Here is a 15,540-nt window from a genome sequence, read left to right as displayed (position 1 = left end):
ATGTTTAAATCTGAAAGTCATATTAGTCGTAGTGGATGTGTGTACACTAGGCCAAAAAGGAGTTCTTCAAGATTATTTAATCACGACTTTATTAATTAAATTCATATTAGCTAAGATTTGCTTTCTTCAAGCCATTTTTCAGTAACACAACGAAGAAGCTCGTTGGCGCTTGCAGCAGTGGGTGCAATAATTGATTAACATAGATTTCTACATTTATTTTGCAACGCTCGCATGTAGTCAGCCTGTAACGTGATCAGAAATCTCAACAAGCAAGCAAGTCGTAACAATGAAGAGTTGAGTGCGTGCGCGTTCACGCGAAGGGTGAGGGGAGAATTCTAGCAGGGGGAGCTTTTCGGCTCAACACAGTGTTGACATGCTAACTAGTGATAAAGCTATCTGTTCTTGTTAGCTAGCAACATATCTATTTGATGTAACTAGCTAGCAAGCTAGCTACTTTAGTAAAATTGCGGAGTTCTACCACTTTTCGAGAACAAAATAGTTACATAACAAATAAATACAAAATACTTTACTTGATAGCAGTTTGTCGGACGGAGATCGCTCTCGCGTTGTCACCAGCTGTCTAATACCTTAGATACGGATAACGTGATTGGCAGACGTGACCAGCAGATACAGTACCATGGATAGTATACACGTTTTGGTTTGGTTGGTTTACAGTTTAGGACACTGCGGCGTGTGCCTGTCCAGCTAGTGAACACAAAAGTTAGTATTTTAATAACATGTGCAAGAATTGACGCTGCCAAGAAACGGAAATGTGTTCAGAATAAATAAATATGTACATGTAAAAAATAAAAAAAGAAGCTCCTCACCTCGACAGAGATCGATCTGGAAAACTCATACAGCTTGCCCATCATAGAGGTCTCTCCTACTCTAAATGAAATGCTGCAGATGTGCAAGGCAGGGTTTTCCTAGTTATGCAGTTGGTCAAATTGCATTCAATCAATTGATGATCAATATATGACAATACAATTCTAATATTTACATGATCATATCATAATACTGAAATTGGCCATAATTTACCAACTGTATCCAAATAATCCTAATTATTGAACATGATTGGCCAATTGTATTTCTAATAAGAAATTAGCTACTGCAACATGTTTACATCTGAAAGTCATATTAGTCGTAGTGGATGTGTGTACACTAGGCCAAAAAGGAGTTCTTCAAGATTATTTAATCACGACTTTATTAATTAAATTCATATTAGCTAAGATGTGCTTTCTTCAAGCCATTTTTCAGTAACACAAAATAAGAAATAATAAAAAAAAAAACTTGGCAGCATTTTGTCTTTTAAGACATTGCAAGAGATGAAACAACAATAAAAAGAAACAGACAATGGTTTTTGAACGTTCGCTTTAGTTGTACTGTAACATGTAGTAGATCAAAATTAAAAAGATTTAATATATGTATATATTTATATATTTATATTGATATAGTAAAAAAAATTAAAGCAGAAATGTCTGTCTCATTAATTCACAATAATCCTCTTAAAGTATTCACACGCAATAGCTTGATATATTTGAATATATATGTACACATAATAAATAAATTATATTTACATCCAAGTACACTGACTTTCTGTCTCTACCAAGAACACAGCAGGACACAACAGAAGTACATAGCAGCAAATGTTGCCCCAAGACAGAGGGTATGTGGGCCTCCATCCCTCTATACTTACACCATCCTCATATAAACCAGTCCTCTAACATTCATTCTCTCTTTAAGTCCTCACTCCTTTCACCCCTCACTTCACAAAGGCATTCTCTAAATTTCCCAGACCCATTATAAAATATATGTCAACATATACTGTACACACTATAATGTTTAGAATAGTTTTGTATAATGTAAAATGTCCCATACAGCCAAATATAATCTTGATATCTATAAAGGTAGTATATATTGACATATACATAGTTTTTTCAAATAATGGTGGGTCCTGTTCAAACAAGTACACCACACAAAACTCCATTGTCTCAAAGAATCATTCCTAAAATACATTACTCTTCCTATAAAGTCTGAATCTCACCATGAGTATCTAACACCAAGTCTGCTGGCTCAGCTACAACCTGCTGCTAGTGATCTTAAATAGACACTTTGCTCAGTCAGATAAGCAGCTTCATTGACCAACCTTGCCATGCAAAACAAACTCGCCCATTACCTAATCCCTAACATGTCCTTTTCTGTCACTTTAAGAAATATCAATAGAGACCAAAAGCATCTAGAACGTCAACAAATTACAAACTGCTTTTGGCTGTCGCCTACATATTTTCGAAACGAAGAAAAATGCCACAAAAAAAAAAAGAGGTCATCCTGGGATTGATCAAGCCATTTTGTGTCAGTTGTCGCCACATGGTGGCCATCCTCAGTCACTGCAGCTACTGACAGCACAGAGAAACCTACATGTACAGCATTACTGGAGAGGTAGGAAACAAAGGCTTTTTAAACCCAGCAATGTGCTGTTAATCATTCACAGCTGCAGTTCCATCAAATATTTGGAGATCTCCGATTGGTTTATACAACTGATCCTGTCATGCAATCCTGCCCCTTAGGGTTCTGAAGCCTCATTTCCATATCTCAACCAAGCACGCCTCTCACCAGTCCCCCCCTTACCATGATACAATGCAATACACTCCTGAAAAACACATCTCACATCCCTTAAAAACGGCTTCTGTATCCTAACCTTTTGGTTGTTTCCTTAGTGATTTGGTGTGGTGGTGTGTTCTTGTAGCACACATAAAGCCACAGGGGGAGGCTGTGTGGATGGATCTCCCCATTTACCTGAATCATAGCTGTCTTTACCTCGTTCCTATTGTTAACAGATTATTCTAATCTGTGTACATGACCAATAAACTTTGATTGGATTTTGATATAACCATGTGAATTAAGCAGAAGAACTGGCCCTGGACCAGTTGCACATGGCATACCATAACCACACATGCCCAACAGTCATGCCTTAAATCTGACACTTACAACAGTAGTGTTCAATGTTGTCCTTCAAGCCCCTTTTTGTATATAGGTTGGTAAAACTGTGTTTTATTCAAACTCTATCATACATCAGTTATTATGATGTCCTAGGCAAAATCTGCAGGAGAATTCCCTTGTCTATACTTTTACATTATTTGTTAACTGTAGTAGTAGTATTGGGCTTGATTTAAATAGATTCTACAGGTTTTGTATTTCAAATCATTTCACCCACACACTGTCTTGCTCTTTATGATATATGAATATCATGCTAACAACAATGTAACAATAGCTTTTCCAGTAGTGTGTTACTCTTGACTCCAATCTTCACCCCAACCTAAATGTTCATATGATTGCCTCATATTGTGGACAGCAGATCAATCGATCTAAAAACCTGCATACAAGGGGGCTTGAAGAGCGGCTTTAAATACCACAGTCTAAACTGTTATTTTTCTCCCCCTTTCCCATTGGTCCTCCATGCCTCTGTCCACCATTCATAGTGCAGTGCGTCCTAGGACCGCCCCGGGGTAGCAGTGAGTAGTATAACCATTTAGGACTGTACCAAATTAATGCTATTGATACAGGTGCTATGTGGTATGGTTTAATTATTGTAAACGTTTGTATAAGCTGAATTTAACTGATCGGCAGTGTTCTGGAGGGCCATATATCTACAGCAAATAGAATCTAGATCTCTGTGGACTCTATCCTCTCCAGACGGGTGGGCACCGGCCAGGGGGGGGCCAGCTGGTGGAGGGAGGGGGGGGAATTCTTGTCCTCGGTGAGGGGAGGTGGGGAGAGAGAGAGGGAGGGTAGGGGGGTGACGGGGGCAGGCAGGGGGATGGGGGCCAGGGACTGTAGGGGTGGTGAGGTGGGCGAGGGGGTGGTGTTGGTGGAGGTGAGCTTGGAGCCCAGCTGGCCGACGCGGAGCTCCAGGGCCTGGTTCTTCTGCAGGGTCTCCACATAGCTGAGCTGCAGCTGGGCCTGGTACTTGAGTACACGCTCCTTCTCGTCCATCCACACGTGGCGCTCCTTCTTGAATGTGTGGGCCTGCCGCTCGCGCTGCTGCCGCTCGAGACGCAGCTCGCCTTGGAGGCGCTCCAGCTGCCGGCGCAGATCCCCCGCTTCCTCCCACTGCTGGTGGGCCTCCTGGCGCTGCTGGTGGATTTCCTGCCGCAATTGAGCCTCTTGAAGCTGGTGGGCCTCCTGGCGCTGGTGGGCCTCCTGGCGCTGGTGGGCCTCCTGGCGCTGGTGGGCCTCCTGGCGCTGAACTTTAGCTTCATCGCTCTGCAAACTCAGTATGGCATCTGGGGGAGGTACAGGGGGTGGAGGCAGGGCTGGGTAGGAGAAGGCAGAGCCCTCAGGTGGGCTGTGTGGGGAGGAAAGCCCCCCTCTGGTCCTGGATGCTTCCCTGCTTCCTCCGCCACCCCTAGCCTCGATGGCCCTATCCCTCGCACTGAGCTCACCTAGAGCCCGCTTCAGCCCCACCACCTCAGCCTCAAACATGCCCAGCTTGTCCCTCAGCAGAGAGACCTGGAGAGACACAGGGAGGGGAGCAGGAGGGTCAATAAGTAGTTAAAGAAAGAGGAAGTGAGGGTAAATTCACTTGAAGTCCTCACAAGGATAGTATAACAAGGAAAATTCTGAGAATTGGGGACATTTTGCCGGTCCCCACAATGGAAAAGGTTATGTTAGGCTTAGGTTTATGGTTACAGTTAGGAGTTCGATTTTGAGGTTAAGGGAAAATGGGAATCAAGTGTGTGTGTGTGTGTGAGTGAGTGAGTGAGTGAGTGAGTGAGTGAGTGAATTATTTGTGTCTTTCAAAGTGTATGTGAATGCCTGTATCGGAATGCATGTGACTGACCCAAGAGCGCAAAGCGTGTGGTGCACAGAGCAGAACAACTCTACAAATTGTAGCTAGTGTTTCAGGTCTGTCTACCTCGGTCAGCGTCCTCTGCAGCTCCCCTTCGCAACGCTCCAGCTCCAGGCTCTTGGTGCTGTAAGAGTCCTTGAGGCCCAGCATGGCCTCCTCCCGGTCCCTCAGCTGGGCATTGACCTCCTTCAGCTGGCCCCGCAGGGCCACCATCTCCCCCGCCCGCTGGGTCACCTCCGCCTGGCTCTCCCTCAGCTGCTGCTTCAGCAGGGAGATCTCCCCTGCCTTCTGACACACCTTGAGGGGAGGAAGGAGAGGGGGGATGAAAGTTATGAAGATGGTGGAAATAGAGATCAACAAGCATGTCTCTGTCTAATGGTTATGCATTTACAGTATAGGACAGATATTGCATATATGATCATTGGTTTTAGTAGATGTTATGCTGGGACATCTAGTAGATGTTATGCTGGGCCCTCACTCATCTCCCTAGTATTCCACACCCAGCCACACACACCACCCCCTTAACCCCAGGTAGTCCCACCCCCCTATCTCACCTCCCACTTGGTCTCCTCCAGGCGGGGCAGGATATCGGCCTGCTCCTTCCTGTAGTCCAGGCACTTCCTCTCCAGCTCCTCCTTCTGGGCCAGCAATGCAGCCATCTCCTCCTGTAGGCGCCGCTTATCCTGCGACAGACGGCTGATCTGGGCCTGCAAGGCACTCTGGGAGCGCTGAGCGCGACGCGTCACCTGGGTAGAAATACTTTTAGTAGAATGGACATTCCCCATTCAAATCAACATTCGGCAGTGGGTATACCGGTGGCAACCATATTGAGTGTACCATTTGGAATAAAATTAGAGAGCAGTGATTAAATAATCTCTTTGCACAGAACTTTACTCTGCATCTCTAAACTGCTCTTTTAAGCTCATTATTTGCCTTTTCTCACTGTTTTTCCATGCAGCCATGGCTAATGCTATTGTGCTATATGATATTGGGTATAGCCTACCACCAATCTGTGAACTGAGGAGCCATTCTATACGTTTAATATACAGTATATTCTGCAATTCTAATATCTATCTATTGTAGTTGTGTGGTCACCTGCTGCAGGCGTGAGGCATAATTCTGCCGCAGCTCGTCCATCTGGCGCTCCCACACGCGCTGCTTCTCCTCAAACACCTGGACGATGGCCGCCTCACTCTGGTCCAGGTTACGGCGCATGTGGAGTACCTTGCGGAGGGGAGGAGGAAGGGAACTCGGGTGTAATTAACGTGTATTGTGAGCTGCTCATATTTCCATACACTGCAGGAGGTGTTGATGGTTATTTCACAAAATGGCTGACATCTATTATCAAGGTAAGTGCATGAGGACCAGTTACTGCCCCACTAGTCTTTCATATTTCTTTGTACTTCTCATATGCAATGTCAATGAATGTTGAATATCACTTGATAGCATTTTAGGTGATCCACTATGTCTCCTTGTATTGCATTGTATGAGGGTAACACACTTCACCCACAAACTGCCACCAATGTGTACCACTCCAATATCACATATCGCTACTTCCAAAACCCTCAGTACTTGAAAACCTTGCACTTCTATTTCAGACCCAAGGCCTAACGTATCTTACCCACTTGACCATCAGCTAATAAGAATACAGTTGTCTACTCAGCGAGTTTCAAGGCACACCCAATGGTTTTAACGGTTTATTCTTAAGCCATAGACAGTATTATGTACACCGTAAAATCACTGGTACAGTTACCCATGCCCTCTACAGGTCATGCAAACTCCTCAAATAACAGATTTTTGTGATTACACTCCTCTCCATATGTACTTGGACAGTGACTCTAAAATTGTGCATTTGGCTCTATACTACTCCAGCATTTTAGATTTGAGATCAAATGTTTTATACGAGGCAGCAGTACAGAATGTCACCTTTTTATTCAAGGGCATTTACATACATTTTACAGTTTAGAAATGAAAGCACTTGTATCTAGTCCCCCCCATTTGAGGAAGTCATTTGGAAAAGTATTTGGACAAATTAACTTGAAGTGTATTAAGGTAGTCAAAAGTTTAGTATTTGGTCCCATATTCGTAGCACGCAATGACTACATCAAGCTCGTGACTCGTTGCATACATTTGCAGTTTGTTTTAGTTGTGTTATATTTTGCCCAATAGGAACAGAATGGTGACTTGAGTCATTTTCTTTCTAAGTGAAAGATGTTTTCTGAACACTTCTAATTAATCCTGATAATGCCATCATTGCAGAGGCTACAACAAAACATGCTACCTCTCAACATTGGGTATTGCCAGCATAGATTGTTCTGGCAATTCTCACATACTTAGAGACTTACCCAGAAAGACTGCCAAATATGATTCAAACATGTATTGACTCAGGGGGTTGAACTTATCTAATCAAGATATATTATAGTGTTTTATATATTATATCATTTTTTGCAAACGTTAGAATTTTTCTTCCACTTAGAGTATTTTGTGTAGATCGTTGACAAAACAATTGACAATTAAATTCTAATCCAACTTTGTAACTCAACAAAATGTGGAAAAAGTCAATCAATGGGTGTGAATACTTTCTGAAGGCACTGTTTAGGTATAAAAAGACCCAAAAATGTGTACTTTCATAAAGATTCTCAATAATGGTTTGTGATACAAATGTAAAAAGCATGTTAAACATCCTTTCTCCCAAGAAAGTTTTTATGTGAGAATTGCCAGAACTATCCGAGATACCAAAAATGTTTTCGGGCCATGCTGGCGTGGAATAGTCCCATTACCATTAACAGGGGAGGTTAGCATTTTTTGGCGGATATGATCTTTGAGCCTCTAGCCTCATTTTTCACGATTCATTCATGATTATCAATAATCATGTTAGCATCCACATTAATGTAGAAGTGTTCAGAAACATCTATTCTTACACACAATCATAGTGACTCCAAAATGACACAATCCCGAAATACAATCCTGAAACACAACCGAAACAAACTGCAAATACATGTAACGAGTTTGTGAGTCACAAGCTTGATGTAGTCATTGAGTGCAAGGAAAAAGGGACCAAATACTAAACTTTTGAATTCTTTAATACACTTGAGGTGAATTTATCCAAATACTTATGACTTACTTAAATGGGAAGGCTAGATAAATAAAGTGCATTAATTTCTAAACAGTAAAACAGATATGAAAGAAAATACCCTCAAAAAGCTGAATTCTGTACTGTCACCTCGGATTAAACATTTTATCTCAAATACAAAATGGTGGCGTATAGAGCCAAATGTGAGAGTTTTGCTTCACTCTCAAAAATACATATGGATGGGAGTGTAAATAAAATAACTGTATTCACTGTGCTATAGTTGTGATAATTTGTTCCCATTTGTTTGTTTCTTCCAATATAATCTCTTAAGACTCCTCCCTTCTTAACCCCCCAATAGTATCTATCCTCTCCCTTTTCATCCCTCCCTCTTTCTTTCCTCATCTCCCTCGCTGTCCTCACCTCTTGCTCTCTCTCCCATAGCCGGTCCTCCAGGTCCTGGATGACATCATCGGAGGAGGGAGAGGGGCGAAGCGGCGCGGGGGCGTCACTCAGGTGGCTGAGCCTCTGATAGGACAAGGAGCTCTTCCCGGAGGAAGAGCGACCACTATCCGAGGCGCTCAGTCCGTTCTGGTATCCACTATTACCCCCGCTACCGCTAATGCCACCAGGCTTGTCCAACTTCTCTGGGGCCCCCGTGGCCCCCAGGTGGTTGATGTGGCTGGTAGAGGCACTCAGGGGCCCCAGGACAGGCGGAGGCCCGTAGCCCGAGCCAGCATAAGTGGGCAGGCTGGTTAGAGAATTCCTCCCTGAGTCGGACAGGCTCCCCTGGCCTCCGCCCCTGCTGCCGCCCCCTCCTCCGCCTCTGGTACCTCCACCCCGGCTGCCAGGGCTGTCTGTGTCTCTGAGGGGTCCTGTTACACTGGGACCCCCACCACCTCCAGACCCTCCTCCGGCGCTGCGGCACACTCCTCCGGTTTGCGGGGGGCACACCAGATTCTGCATGGAGTGGAAGCTCTTGGGTACCACAGGCTTAAAGGCAGACGGGCGGACCAATCCTTCGTTGCTCTGGATGGGGGAGGAAGGCAAATGGTATTGGTGGTGAAATATAACGCGAGGATTGTACAATATACGTCATTAGGTTTACAGGGATTATGAATATGCTGCTATATGTATAATTACTTAAACAACCAGCACACTGAAGCTAAATGTGAATTTGTGATCTTTAATTCCCTGATTACAAGGGGTATTCATCTTATTTACTATAGTTTATTAATATACCGGTACACAAACTATATATGTAGATATACATGTACCACACCTTTTCATAAATCTAATATAGCGTACAGTAATAGCTAAGGCTAATGTTATTACAGTGCATGGATGAGTTGACAGGAGAGGAGATCATATTTCATGTAAACAACTCCCTGTCATAAATGAACAACACTGATTTACAGCCGGTAGGTAACAAAGTACAGTACATGAATTTCCGACAGTTTTTTATTGCTTGCACCATAACATACACATGCCTGTATGTACAAAATACACAACACACACTTTCAACATGAACCCTCATACTCAACCTACAGCCTGTACTTAGACACACACACACCACACACACACCTGAACCCACCTGAACCTGCTCCATCTTCCCAGAGATGGGGAGGATGTTGGGGGGGTTGTTATGGTTATCCAGCTTGGCTGCGCTGGCGCCCGCCTCCTTGTACTGAGCCAGCTGTTGGCTACTGTTCTTATCATTGTTCAGCACGTTGTTCCCACAAATATCCAAACTCACCGCCCCTCTTGGCACCTCTCTACTCCCATCACGCCCATCCCTCTGGTCCCGCCCATCCCTCTGGTCCCGCCCATCCCTCTGGTCCCGGCCATCACGCCGCCCGCCTCCATTCAAAAACACTGCATTGGCCACCTGCCTCTCACTGTTACCCGCCGCTGCCGCTCGGCTCCCATTGGGAATGCCCCTATTGCCATTGGAGACATGTCTGTTGCCGTTGTTATGGATGGGGGCCCTCTCTCTCTCTGTCCCCTCACAGAGCGGCGGAGGACGCTCGCTGCCGTAGTAAGTAGAAGAGTTCTCAACGGTGGCAAAGCTGCGTTCGTCCGCTGTAGTCCCCTTAGCATGGGTCAGGGGAGGAGGGTGCTGGGAGGACCTCTCGATGCTGTAACTCCTATCTTCCAAGCTCCTGCCCCTGTGGGTAGAGTTGGAGGTGGAGGAGGAAGAGGGGGGTGGTGGGGGGGCGCGAGGCAAGCTGTTCTGCTGGGTGGTGCGGGTGCCCACGCTCCGCATGGCGATCTCCTGCTGCTGTTGCCCAGAGGTGGTGGTGGTCGAGGAGGATTCCCCGCTGGCCACACTGCCCATGCCCTGGGGGCGCCCCCCCCTCACTCAGCACCCCGTGCTCCACACGCACTATGATGGAGGGCAGGGAGGCAGCACCTGCCAACACACACTGCAGGACACACAGAGACAGGGACAGGGGAGAGAGGGGGAGAAAGGGTTCATTAGGAGTAAGGTACACACTGTAAGTAACAGAATTACTTAATAACTATAGACCACATACAGACACAAGGAAGAGAGTAAAGGGGTTGACATAATGTGAAGTAGACACACACACATTTTTTTAGTGACCATACACACATGATCTATAGTGTGAGACATTCTATATTGTAGGATATGACTGTTGATTCATATCTTTGCACTAAGCTAAAAGTGCCATAGGCCTATACGTCAGCCATGCCATTTCCTCATGCAATGTAATACTGACTGAACCCCCCCCCCCCCCCCCCCCCCTTCTCCCCCGGGATACTGATACAGTGGGTGAGGTCATCCTTTCGCCCCCTCCTTACTTCTCTCCACCCGTGCTCTCCCCCCTCACCATAGCAATGAGTTCCCAATTCCCTGTTCCCTCCTCTCCTTCTCTTTCTGTCTCTCTGAGATAGGAGTCATACTATACATTCTGCAAAAGCTATTTAGGCGATTCAAACTCTTTAAGAACAAGGTTACTTTGACACTAATTGAGATTTCTTGAGCATTCAAATATGATGTATAATTTTTTGGGACAAAAATAAGTACATTGAATGTATTATTAAAGTATGAATTAGAGTACTTATTTCAGTATGCTTCCCCTTATACGGTTACTCCTCATTCCACATCATATCACAATTCACATATGCAACAATAATGAAAGCCCAGCTGATATAAAATGTAAAAACTGTTGATATTAAAGGGCCAACAAATAGCCTAGCCAATGCAAATGATTATCAAGTTCAATCAAATCATAAAAAATATTAACTACATTCTACATTAACAGACTGTACCTCAATTACAGATCCTGAATATACAACCATAGAAGGAAAGGTTATTCTGCTCTCTGCTCACACAACCTTCTTGTCTTGTTCCTTTCTCTCACCATCTCACACTCTACTTTGTGATTGGTTAGCAGAGCAGGTCTTTTGTACACCTGGTATAGTTGCATGTTAACCCCTTGCCTTCTGACACATACACACAGTTGTTCCCCCTGTGCCAATGATAATGACAAAAACCCATCTTCTTTATCAAACCTCTAATGGAAGGAAAAACATGGGAGAATCGTCAATACTTCATTGCAAATAAGGCCATGCACAGTTTTGTGCATATAAAGACAGTACATCATGTATGTATGTATCACTGAGTGCAAAAAGGAACACTATCCATATTTGTATTATATCCCTGTCACTGAACCACACCCACAGGGAGCACTAACTGATTACTCACTAGAATATCTATCTCTGATTGAACATTGACCTAAAGGTAATATGTGAATTTATAGTCCATTGTACCAAGTGTAGCCTACTACTATCTGAGCAAAGATGCAGTCAAACCTTTGTGTGAATTCTCTCTCTCTCTCCATCGTCTCTCCCCATTGTCTCTTCATGCCTGAAGCCAAGCCTGTGCACATGAAGCTACTATGCTTCTATGTTACTTTGCTATAATAAGGTGAGTATTGACATTCCATCTCAGGTAGGACATGGGGACAGATTGGGATGTGAACAGTACTCAATCCTTAGGATGAGGTGCTGTGTCCAAAACGGCATACGGTACGATACTGCCTCGGGCCAGCAGAGGGCCCTGTTCCAGTGTTGGCTGAGCTGTGGCACGTGCCTACACTCGCCTCACTGCCACAGTTACACACTCCTAGGCATTACATCATCGGCTCCATGCTTCAAATAGAGAGCGCGCACACACAGGCAGGAACTCTCTCTGGTGCGCGCTCCCCCATCATTCTCACACTTCCTCTCATTAAGGGAGTCTTCTCAATCTAATCTCCTGTGTTGACATGCAGTATGAGATAATTCCTAGATTAATAGGTGTAGTCTACACACCAGTAATACATTTTGCTCCACATATTTTCACTACATTGTCCATACATAGACCCCTATATACACCTCAAATGCAAACAAACCGCCCCCCAAACGGTGACCGCTGCTATCCCACTACACACACTTCATTCAAGGCCTCAAATAGGCCAGGAGTAGAAGTCCCGCAGAGCAGTCACATTGGGTATAGAGGTAACCACTGCACTGTAGAGAATATTAAATAATAGGCCAATTTTATCAGAGCTCCTTTGCCATTACCAGCATATTAAAACGGACATGCTAGCTCACACTTCTAGTCCATACATATCCTCATAATAAGCTTTATATCATGTCAATAATACAGTATTTGTTTCATATATGTTTGGTAGTGATGTAGGCCTACAAATCAGCCTATTGCACGTCCAAGCAATCTATTGCTTTTAAGTACCAAGGTTGGTCTAAATTCTACTGTAGGCCATTTGCTCTTGGTCTGTCCATTTAAACTCCATGTATTCAAAATCCTCTCATTTTTGCAGCCGCTACAACAACCTCCCCATCACTACAGTGATGTGCATAGGCTGTCAGCTGACACGGCAATGCTAGAGCAAAATGGTGAAATGTTACTCGCTTCTCCATACCAGTGAAAAAGACCTAACCCAGCCACTAAAGGAAAGTCGAACGAGATAATTGGCATGATCTGTTCTATCCGTTTTTCTTTTCATTCACGCAATAGATAATGCATGTGTGGGTCACGCAAAGCGCTCTACTCCACTCGCAGCTCTCTCTCGGTGGGGGGAATCGGAAAGGAGCGAGCTCGAGAAAACATCACCATCCGCTACAACCCTCGCGCACAACCTCTCGCTTGCGCCTCACCGATTCCCATCTTTACTTTCAATCCAATGAGCAATATTAAAAAACACGGTATCTCTCCATCTCGCTCTCCACTTATCTCTCTGCCACAACAACATTTGAATCACCCCAAATCCAACATGGAAAGCGGCAGGATAATGGATTGGCAATGCGGTGAATGACGATAAATATAGAAAAACGCAGGTGTAGATTGTGCGCCGCGCTGCGTCGCTTACTAGGTGCGCGTATTTCTCTATGGAAATGAAAGAGCGCTCGGCTCCATCTCTTCATAGCTCCGCACTTACTATTAGCGGCAGAAGCAGCACAGACAACGCCGAATTACGTCGCCCCACTGCTCCTCGGCGAGCTGTCCGATTCGGGGTTCGCAGATAGGGACGTTGGAGTGGCAGTAGGCCTATAGCCTACTCGTGTGGCTCTGGTCGGGGGAGACTGCAACCGCTATTGCCCGTAGCGGATATCGGGTGATGGAGACAGCGAGAGGATGCGTGTATCAGCTGTGTCACACACCCACCTCCGCCCCGCCCCTTCTGATAGAGCACAGCACCGCCCCCTTCGCAGACCCGCGCCTGCGCCCACACAAAGGTGTGAATTCTTCCTCCACCTTAGAATAGCACACAATGTATTGATTCTGTTCCACACAGAATACGTATGCAACTGCCGGAAAATGGGGACCCCTGCCAATCCTACAACATGTCTCTCCGTTTCTATCACTATGTATGCATCTGCACATTACATTCTGTATTTATTCCTTTGAGTACTGCACAACTGAATTACCCATGACCGGTCAGGTTGAGTGTGTGTGTAGCTCGGACTTCAGTTCTTAGTACCAAGGGCAAGCGAGGCCTTGGGCAAACATGATGCCCAGTTCCCAGGGGCAGAGAAAGCAGAGCTGGCTGTGTAGGTGAGGAACTGGAGCCTGAAATCAGCCTCACTCAGGACTAATCGAGAGAGAGAGAGAAACAGAGACAGATTGCAGAAAGAGACGAGAAAGAGCATAAAGCAGGGAAAGAGGGCAGAGTGAAAGAGAAACAGACAATGTTGAAGCTGTGGCAGGAGCTGAACCGAACTGTTAACTTGTCTGGAATTGAATATTTGGTGCTGGTCATAAAGCCAACAGACACCATCTCCCATAAGAGATAAAGTTGACAAGAAGACATCTGCCTAAAATGGCCACTCCAACGACAAAAATAAGGATAGAGAGAGATGAGTAGATGGATAAGTATGACATAGACCTCTGTCCTATTTTCTAAAACTGACTGGGTTTACCAAAATCAAATACGTGTATGGCGTTAAAAATCACGGAGCTCACACACATAGGCCTTTATAGGGATACAAAAACATTACAACATACTTTCCATGCAAAACACATATATCCTTTCATTGCATATGAGAGTTGCAGGTTTTATTTGGAGTAAATCAGGATCAAATGTCAAGAAATGTGTGACTCGATTCCCACTCATAATGCCTTCTTCATAAACACTCCACTGTGTGCACAATCATACCTACTACAACCACTCTTCTACACATAACCCCGTCAACACGATTAGAAAACAGCCATGGTCCTTCACACTAACACACAACTGCACACAAGCCACTCCAACACAATTCACACGCACGCACGCAACTCGCTTTGCCAGTCGTAGAGGGATACACACGACCGTCAAGAGACTAAAAACACACATACACACTCTCTGATCCAGGTTGTCAGAGAAAACAATTAATACTTACATGGTACATACACACGCACTAAAGAAAATATGACCGTTGTCGCCACGTACATGGTGATCCACACCCACTCTGGTCATTTAAAACACAAATGTATTCACATTTCATGCTGTACTGACCTACTACACATAAACATAACACAGGACCAAATAGGCTACACAGGGACCGCATTCAAGTACGCAAGTGAAACAGGATCTGACATCCATCTTTAATAACGCCACTGTTCTTTCTCTCCTCTCCTCCTCTTTTTTAATTTCTGAGCCGCCATAGTTGAATGTCACATAGGGGGAGAATAAGAGAGTCAGAGGAAAACTGAGGGAGTGGAAGAAGGTATACAAAGAGCAATCTCACAGCTCCACTAGTAGGCTCGTCCCTGTCGATTCTCTCTTCATCCCTCGCTCCACTCCTCCATGTGGAGAGGAACTGTAGTAATTCTCACCGCGTCCCAGCCCCTCTGAGCTACCAATAGCATCCTCTCGTCCCTCCATCCGCCTCCATAAAGTACACGCGTGCGCAAACACACACGCGCTTTGTTGAAAATATGTCCGACTTACCTCGCAAAAAGTGTGAATATTAGGGTTATAAAATAAATACATGTTTTGTAAATGCACCATATTTCAAACTATCTACATGAAAATCTGTAACTTCCCGTATATTTTTGTACAGTAAACCAGTGCTAGCACGTCCACACATGTACCTACATGCGTGTGTGGTG

The 15,540-nt window shown here is 44.7% G+C and overlaps 1 protein-coding gene across 2 annotated transcripts; it reads right to left on the bottom strand.

Moving 5' to 3' along the window:
• Positions 1-1,190: 1,190 nt before the first annotated feature.
• LOC110523622 (leucine zipper putative tumor suppressor 3) lies at positions 1,191-13,572 on the bottom strand. 2 transcript variants are annotated; one of them, XM_021602490.2, is made up of 7 exons: positions 13,385-13,572; positions 9,514-10,345; positions 8,343-8,948; positions 5,945-6,073; positions 5,404-5,595; positions 4,916-5,146; positions 1,191-4,509 (listed from the first exon to the last, which is right to left on the bottom strand). In XM_021602490.2, the coding sequence occupies exons 2-7, from the start codon at positions 10,255-10,257 to the stop codon at positions 3,664-3,666; spliced, it is 2,748 nt and encodes a 915-aa protein (XP_021458165.2). In that variant the 5' UTR covers positions 10,258-10,345; positions 13,385-13,572; the 3' UTR covers positions 1,191-3,663. The 2 variants fall into 2 exon arrangements, with proteins under 2 accessions (XP_021458165.2, XP_036833188.1); XM_036977293.1 differs by lacking the exon at positions 13,385-13,572 and adding an exon at positions 11,214-11,339.
• Positions 13,573-15,540: the final 1,968 nt, after the last annotated feature.

This window comes from Oncorhynchus mykiss, chromosome 5 (genome assembly GCF_013265735.2).
Source record: "Oncorhynchus mykiss isolate Arlee chromosome 5, USDA_OmykA_1.1, whole genome shotgun sequence".
Taxonomy (NCBI): domain Eukaryota; kingdom Metazoa; phylum Chordata; class Actinopteri; order Salmoniformes; family Salmonidae; genus Oncorhynchus; species Oncorhynchus mykiss.
Note: the sequence above shows the minus strand (reverse complement) of the source record. Positions and strands in the feature narration are given on the sequence as shown.

Coding starts and splice junctions, on each gene's coding strand:
- LOC110523622 (XM_021602490.2), bottom strand. CDS start 10,257: ATGGGCAGTGTGGCCAGCGGGGAATCCTCCTCGACCACCACCACCTCT. Junction 6,074..8,342: donor TATGGGAGAGAGAGCAAGAG/GTGAGGACAGCG, acceptor CCCCTCCGCAAG/GTACTCCACATGCGCCGTAA. Junction 5,147..5,403: donor TGGAGGAGACCAAGTGGGAG/GTGAGATAGGGG, acceptor CCTCCCCTCAAG/GTGTGTCAGAAGGCAGGGGA.